The sequence below is a fragment of the Chelon labrosus genome (assembly GCF_963514085.1).
Source record: "Chelon labrosus genome assembly, contig: SCAFFOLD_67, whole genome shotgun sequence".
Taxonomy (NCBI): domain Eukaryota; kingdom Metazoa; phylum Chordata; class Actinopteri; order Mugiliformes; family Mugilidae; genus Chelon; species Chelon labrosus.
In genome coordinates, this window is record NW_028181717.1 from 4,543 (window position 1) to 13,345 (window position 8,803).

Consider the following 8,803-nt stretch of genomic DNA (forward strand, 5'->3'; position numbering starts at 1 on the left):
TAAAATTGAATTGAATTGAATCCAACTCCATCATCAAGTTCGCAGACGACACCACTGTGATTGGTCTCATCACCAACAACGACGAGACAGCCTACAGAGAAGAGGTACAGCACCTGGCCACATGGTGCGCCGACAATAACCTGCTCCTTAACACCAGCAAGACTAAGGAGCTCATTGTGGACTTCAGGAAGGAGAGAAGAAGCACGCATGACCCCATCCACATGAACGGAATGGCCGTCGAGCGTGTCCCTGGGGACCCACATCTCAGAGGACCTGTCCTGGACCACCAACACCTCCAGCCTGGTCAAGAAAGCCTCTTCTTCCCGAGGACACTGAAGAAGAACCATCTGTCTTCAGCCATCCTGGTGAACTTCTACCACTACGTGATTGAAAGCATCCTAACCAACTGTGTCACAGTCTGGTACAGAAGCTGCTCTGCTGCGGAGCGTAAACACCTGCAGCACGTAGTGAAAACTGCCCAGCGCATCACAGGAACTCCACTCCCTGCCATTGAGGACGTCCAGAAGAGGCGCTGTCTGCGTCGTGCCCGCAGCATTCTGAAGGACTCCTCCCACCCGGCACATGGACTATTTTCCCTCCTGCCCTCAGGCAGGTGTTTCAGAAGCCTCCGGACAAGGACCAGCAGACTGAGGAATAGCTTTTTCCCCAGAGCTGTGACCTTATTAAACTCGAACCCCCACTGACTCCTGCCCCCCACTCCCCTCTGCTGACCCCTACACACCAATTCACTCACACCCCTTAACTCCTCATTCCCTCACTGACCAAAGACTTTTACACCATCACCACTGCACTATTGGACTACTCTGCACATGCTCACTTTATATAATCTGTTTGCACAGTACTATGTACCGAATATTGCACTAGTCTAGTAACTTAGATAGCCACTGCTTATTGTTTATTTTTGCACTGTAAGTTGCTCACGTCATCTGTTTTTGCATCGCCTAATTTATCATCTGCCCATCTCCTCTATTGTAAATTATGTTATAGTTCCTGTTTATAGTCTACTCACATTTAACGAACAAATCCATCTGTATAATATGTTCATAGTACCTCACTCAATCATTATGTATATCCTGCTCATTCACCTGTACATAGGTTCTGATCTGTAAATATTGTCCATATGCTGTAAAAACCATACTTATTTACCATAATATTTATGCCACGTGCACTTACTGCCTATTGCACTTCTGGTTAGATGCTAAACTGCATTTCGTTGCTCTGTACATGTACATATGTAATGACAATAAAGTTGAATCTAATCTAATCTAATCAAACACGACTCTCACTCCAGTCTTACTTGGTTTGGTCAGAGGGATCTGAGAATAGTTGGCTCTGAAGCCGGGGAAGTTCTTCTCCTCACTGGTGACCAGAGTCAATAACATGACGTTTCCAGAGGATAGGAAGGACAGGGAGTGGTGAGGGTATCCACACTGCCTGAGGACAGGGACACAAACACAGATTTAGTGTCTTCTTCATTAATCAAGTGTTGTTTGTGAGAAGCAACAGAAACACAGCAATGGAACTTCCTGGTGAGTTTTCTTCAAATATTTCAGAGGTGTTTTCAGACTTTCAGAAAAGAATGAAACTCTTTGACTACTAAAGAGGAACTTCACAGCAGGTTGAAGAGCCTGTTTTACTGCTGAGCACACCCAGCAGGGACGTCAGAGTCCTGGAGAACACCTGTCCATCACTGCACCAGGGGACAAGTTAAACCAGCAGATGTCAGCAAAGACATCACTTTCTAGAAACTCTGGACCATCCATCAGTCTGATTATTTGTGTGATGGACTAATTCATTGTTTAATCTGCAAATCAATTAACATTTCTATTATTACAGGTTCCACATGTCCAAATATATTCAGTTTACTCTGATATAAACACAAAAATAAGAGTAAAAACCTAATCAACGGACAAACAGAAAGGCATAGAGCTCATTGGTCTCACTCTGTCAGAGCTCGGTGCTCTATAGGAGCCAGCGAATCGTAGATTTTGATGAAGTCTTGCTGACAGTCGTCCTCCAGGATCAGAGTGTGGAAGTCGAGCCGAACTCTGTGGCCTTGGTCGGCCCTAAGCCTCCACTGCAGGTAGACGTTGGGAGAGTACGAGGAGTCTGGAAACCCTGGAGACTGAACGAGTCCGGCATTACTGACATGGATGTTGAATGTCTTCCTCTCTGGAAATAAGAGGGGAACAAAGAATCATGAAGAACAAATGTTATGAAGAATGGAGTAGACCAATGTTTTTCGACTTTGGGGCCTCGACCCTGGAATTCAAATGGGGTCGCCTAAAATTGATAAAACAAATTACTGATAAAAATATTTTTTCAACTAATTATTATTCTTTTTAAAATTATGATTAAAAACACCAAACACAATCTTATACAACTGTATTATTTCACTTTTCATGAATATAGATCGAGTTCAAATAAAATGCAGCATATAAAAATATCTGAGCTGGCGCATCTTGATTGACGGCTGCAATCACATGACTGCACATGCGACAGCTACGGCATCTGACTTTGAAAGGCTGCAGCAAGGTGTGCAAGCTCAGCCATAAGATTATTTTATTAAATGCGGTGAGAGAGACATTAATAATACACAGAAGATATGACAAACTGAAGCTGAAACGGAAGCACTGTAATACTTTCCATCATTCAAATCTTCACCGTAGGCCAGTTGAAGATGCTGCAGTAGCTCTATTCTCATAATTCATTGTTTGAGAGTTTGTTCAGTATTAATTTTCAGCCTTGTAAAGACAAGCTCGCCTAACTGTACATGTGATCAGGGAAAATGTCACTTTGTGCAGTAATCTGGCGACTCTGCATTAGCAACACAGTATAACAAACATGATCAAAAACTAATGACTCTGGGATCGCCAGAAATTTGTGATGTCAAAATAGGGTCACAAGCCAAAAAAGGCTGGGAACCACTGGAGTAGACACATTATAGAGACACACGGTTAGTCAACACCTCCCAGATATTTTAATATATTTGAATCAAACTCTGACCTGATGAGGTTCTGGTCAGTCGTGGATCAATCGCTGTGAACACAAAGAGAAAAGTTTTACACCGTCCCACTAACAAACATTTAAAACACAAGTCAAACCTCTGCCATCAGTGTTTTTATACAAACATGTCCTGAGCACATACTAAATATGTACAGTAGACCAATAAACATGTTTCTGCTTGCATATCATTAAAGGGTTTTCATCTTTTGTTATTTTGAGTACAACATTTGAAATTTGACACATGCTGCATATCTATAAAAAGAATCTCTACTGAGACAGAGCTAAACTTCTTTATGCCATTTCAGAAACACTTGTGGCAGAACAGAATAAAATGTCCATAAAGACACTAAGGTGAATAAACTCAGTTTCATTCTGGTCTTGGATTTAGTTTTAATGTAACTATCACTGTTTGATCAGTATCAGAGGTTAATAGCTCATCATTAACATTCATATCACAACTGAACGAATCAAATAATCCTTGCAGATGTAAACACCTGAGGGAGATTCAATCATATTTAATCATTTCACATTGTTTTGCTGATTTGATCTTCTTTTTATGTAAAGTGTCTTTGAGTATCTTGAAAAGCGCTTTTAAATAAAATGTATTATTATTATTAATGTAGTATGCTGTGACGCCGCCACTTGCTGGTAACTGCTAAAACTCATGTTCAGGTCTAAGCTGTTCCACCTGCACATTCAGAAAGTTGTTCACAGACGAGGACAGATGGAGAATGTATGTGGAGCTGCAAGGTGTTAACTGTGATTTTGTTTGACTGTTTTCCTCAAACTGAAACCAGTTGTCACCTAAAGAGTCAAATAATGTACATTATTGCGACTTCACTGAATAAATTCAATAATATAATCATATTATTAAAATGCGTTTTATCCTTTGAGATATCCTCCAAATGAACCCACTTCAAATAAAAAAAAGGACTTTTCATTTAAAAGTCTGAGTTGTCAAACCTCTTGAGAGTACGTTATTGACATCCAGAGAGTCGACTGGCTTCAGCAGCAGTCGTCCATGTCGTCCCTGCTGACTTCCTGCCGGCGACTCCAGAGACTCAATGGCTTCGTCCAGCGAGGTCTGCTGGCGAACGGGGACATCAAACACCGACTGGTAATACGCCACAATGCTATCACTGCCGCCGTCTCCCTCACTGCAGTAACACAGACGCACAAGAGGAATAGGCTCTGATTAGTGCTTAGCTTAGCTTGGCTTGACTCTGTCAATCATTCAGAAATTAACATGTATTTCATCTGAACACACAACATACCTGAAGGCATCGACTGTGGAGCTTTGGAAGCATCTGTCCAGCACTGAATCTTTAGAGTAAATCAGTTTCAGCTGAAAGAAGAGGTCTCATTCATCATCATTCGTTTATTTCCATCACCTTCATGTCAATGATACAGATCACACTGTTGTTCAGTGTACACTCATGGTGGACTTTGGGGCCATCCGGTCTCACCTGCTGGCTGACAAGAGTGGCCAGTCTTGTGAACTGAGAACTGCTGGGATCTTCATACTCGGGCAAGAAACGCTCGTTACTGATCCCCATGGAGCCGATGTAAACCCTTTTCACTCTGACGTCACTGCGTACTGAAGACACAGACTCTTTAAAACTTTATTCACACCGATCAGCTGACTGAAGACCTGAGCACATGTTTGCATGTGTGAACTCACAATGGAAGTGCCAGACCAGCAGTCCAGTCAGCAGAGCCAGAGCAACAGCTGAAACCACCAGAACGACGCCGATCAACAGCTTCCTGCAGCCTGGTTTCTTCTCCAGCTTCTTGGAGTCTGAAGCCTGCAGGCACTCAAGTGCTGGGTCCAAGTCAGCGCCCTGCAGACAGAGGAAGAGACGAGGCCGTCAACGTCTGAACATCTTTAACACTTATTTTACAAAGATCAAGTGTTTTAGTGACAGACTGCTGTGTGAAGGAAAGATACAGAAGGTCTTTCCTTCCTGCTGCTGTTAGGCTCCACAACCAACACACCATAAGTGTAAAAACCTTTTTACAATTCAATCTGTGCAATATTTCTATCTGATTCTGTTTCACTATTAACTTTTATAGCTACTCTTTTTGCTCTTGCTATTTTTTTATTCTGCATTTTCCGTAAGCTGTTGTGAACTGCAGTTTCCCCATTGCGGGACTAATAAAGGTTTTTCTTATTCTTATTCTTATTCTTAAATATTTTTTAGGTCCTACTTTGCATGTCATTGTTTTTTAGTCTGCTTGGTTGTCGATCATATCTACGTCGTTAGAGTTCATTAAGACAACTGTTGTCTGCTGTATGTAAAGCAAAACATCATTCCTCTCTCAGCAAAGCTGCTGGTGAGCCTGCAGACTTGTATCAAACACTAAGGACTTATTTGAATCAGTCATCATTCAGATCGGAACTTCCTAAATGTTCACTGCTGAACTTCTTTAGTTGAAGATGGAAGCAATCAGGAAAATGTATTCCAAACAACTGGCACCGTTCTTATGGCAGGTGTCTTGTTTCACATCAAGAGTAATCTGGGCCCAGTGCAGTTTGTTCCTGCGTCAAAGTGAAGCAGGGTGTTGCTGAACAGGAATGTCTTTTCAGCAGATAGAAGTTTGGCTGCAGGACATAACATGCTGCCACACCATCTGATTCAGTGTATGAAAGTGAGTCCACACCCTGTTACTGTGACTGTAATGCCCAGAAAAGGGTTTGTCTTAAAGCTGCAGCTTCCTAAAACTTCAGCATAAACACCTGCTAAACCCAGACCTTCTACTTTAATGTCTGTTCAATAAGTGGCTCACATAATAAAGTAGTTCATAATAGATTATAACAATTCAAGCCAGGAATATTGATACCTGGAAACAGATGATGAGAGCATTAAGTGAAACAGTCAGCTGAGCTCCATCAAAGACTAGAAGCTTTAGCAGGTGAGGATGAACCGTGAACCATCGACATCGGCATTAGACGTCACCTAACCCTTCCCTGTCCTGACCTACCCCGCCATAACCTCTACCCTCTACTCTACCCTGTCCGACCCTGTTATCATTGGCACTACACAAATAAAATTGAATCGACTTAATCAACCATTAATGTCCAGAGACTCCAGACTCAGAGTGTCAGTGAAACATCTTTGAGGTTGTTTCCTTTGTTTCAGCTTCTGTCTTTTGTTTTTTTGTTGTTTTTTTTTTTGGTCTACCATGACCTGGATGAGCAGAGCAGAAACAATCTGAACAAATAAAAATAAAAACGTTTTTCTCGGTCAGCAGAAGGATTTTGGCCCTTTGACACCAACACACAGTAGATTTTACAGAAGTTTCTAGTTTACATTTAGATTTCTGTTTCAGTGGTCTTTGGTTGATGTTGTTTAGGAGGAACATTTAATAGTTAATTATTAAAACTATTAAACACCAATGAACCATTAAAATATTTATGGATCACAGATTTTACTTTATTTATTTATTTACCAGTAAAACAACTTCAGTCCTCCTGTTTGTTCTCCACAGAAACCGGAACTTTTCTGTTTTTACTTTCAGGTGAAACCGGTCTCGTGACGTCACGGACCGGTTAATCACCGGTAGTGGACTCACCTGTCTCGGAATGAACTTCTCTCCTGAATCCATTACATCCATTGCTCCGAACTCCCCGCTCATCGATACCGTTCTTCTGTTTAATCGCCGCCGTTTGTCGTCCGCGTTTTACCGGTGAAACTGTCCCGCTGCCATGGCGGAGACAGGTGAGCGGAGACAGGTGAGCGGAGACAGGTGAGCGGAGACAGGTGTCTGTGTCTGCAGATGAAGCGGAAACAGCTGAAGACGCTGCGGCGCAGAATCAGTTCGTCCGAGTTTAAAGTCAGAGAGCAGAGATCGGTGTTTTCACCAGGTTCAGACCCGGAGCTCGGTTCGGCCGCAAAGAGCACGAGACGGACGAAAGGAGACGAAAGAGAGCGGAGGGGGTGGAGTCAGTAGCTGGTGCGCGGCTGATACCTGAGTTGTTGACTTCCCAGCAGCCACTGCGCCGAGCACAAAAAACAATGTTCACATGTAGAACAATCAAATATTTAAAATAGTTGTGAGCAGAACAGGAACCTTCTACTGTTAAACCGGAAGTTGACTTTTCATTCACGTGACAAGTCAATAAAACTATTCGTAACTATTTTTTTATTTATATTTCATTTGACTTCCTATTGTCCTTTATCTTAATACAGGAGGCACATACTGTATGTACAGGAGAATGAGTTTACACAGATCAGCCACAACATTATAACCATCTAAAGTGGCCTACCTGAACTGGGTCAGATGTTTCCTCAGGAACATTTACAGTGAAACCTTTATGTGACGTGAGAACATTGCACACGACTGAACTGAGCACTAGAGACCTGTACATCATGTTAACACTCTGATCCTTTTGTCGTGTTCTTCAAGTGATTCCTGCAGAGTGTCTGGACACGTTCTCTTTCTGGAGGAGGTCACTGCTGTCAGGGAACAGTGTGGCCTTAATCTAATGTTGTGCTTAATAAAATAAATGTAGTAACCCGAACCCTATGTTTTTGTCAACTTGTAACATTCAGCCCAAATTGATTTTAAGCTACTGGACAAGTAACATAACAAGATAATAACCTATAAATAATGAACTCCAGATGTTTCCCTTTGTTTTACTGCAAAGAAGAGTAAGATGTGTGTGAGCCTCAGGGGGCGCTGCACTGCGTGAGCGACTCCTGACAGGCTCTGTGTGTGTGTCAAAGTGTGTATTTTCAGTATTTCTACTGCTCGTATCTGCATTACTCTCCCCAGGTGTCCTAAATCACTTCTCAATCACTGCAGACGGCAGCTCCAACCCCAAAAAAGGAGGGCCAACAAATAATAAACAAAATTATCAGTCCATACAAAGGCTACAATACAAACTAAAATTATGCTCTCATAAACCAATTCATATAAACACTTGTTTTCAAATAAAGTTATAGATTAACCAAGATAAGATTAATTTTGGCCTCAGCAAAACAGCAATAGTGTTTTATCTGGCCTACCTCTGGATCCTGATCATCGGTCCATGGCATGTAAATGGACTTTACCAACCGCCTTTCACGCGTTGTCTACCAACTGCCTGTCTACTCTAAGGAATACCTGTTGGAGCTGAGCCGTCTCGAGCCACAGACAGCCGCCCAGATATCGCCCCTTACAGACAATATACCTCCTGAATTACTTCATGGACATAAAAGAAGGTTACAGAGGAAAAGGGGGTCAATGGGGAGGGATACACAATAGGCTGAGGAGGAGAGGGAGCCGGCTAACCCAACCTGTGATCATCCTACCAAATGTAAGATCATTGCAGAACAAGACGGAGGAGCTTTCTGCGCTCATCAAATTTGATTGGGATTATCAAGAAACAAGTCTCTTCTGTTTCACAGAGACATGGCTGTCGGAGGACAGAGTTTTGTCTGTATGGTTTAAAAATGATCCACTATGACAGGGACGCTACAAAAACGCAGAACTGATAACTGTGCCTTTTAGACCGCACTATTTAACACGAGACCTTTTTCAAATCACTGTCATCTTAGCATATGTATGAACATCTAGCTGACTACTACAATCAAGCCAACCAAACTGGGGAACAGCCAGTAGTCCCACTGGGGCACTTCAACCAGTGTGACATCACCACACATCTACCAAACCTATGTCACAACCCCACCACAAAACAGAACATCCTGGTGCATATACTTCAAAACCATGCCCTCCACTTGGCCATTCTGACCATAATGTTATTTTATTGCTTCCCAAATACAGATCAAAACTG

General features: G+C 42.3%; 1 protein-coding gene across 1 annotated transcript; it reads right to left on the reverse strand.

Annotated features, from left to right (window-relative positions):
- Positions 1-771: 771 nt before the first annotated feature.
- Positions 772-8,596, reverse strand: LOC311509765 (suppressor of tumorigenicity 14 protein homolog). Its single transcript, XM_084575200.1, has 8 exons — positions 6,601-8,596; positions 4,709-4,868; positions 4,494-4,624; positions 4,302-4,372; positions 3,991-4,184; positions 3,028-3,060; positions 1,965-2,193; positions 772-1,455 (listed from the first exon to the last, which is right to left on the reverse strand). The coding sequence occupies exons 1-8, from the start codon at positions 6,661-6,663 to the stop codon at positions 1,287-1,289; spliced, it is 1,050 nt and encodes a 349-aa protein (XP_084431326.1). The 5' UTR covers positions 6,664-8,596; the 3' UTR covers positions 772-1,286.
- Positions 8,597-8,803: the final 207 nt, after the last annotated feature.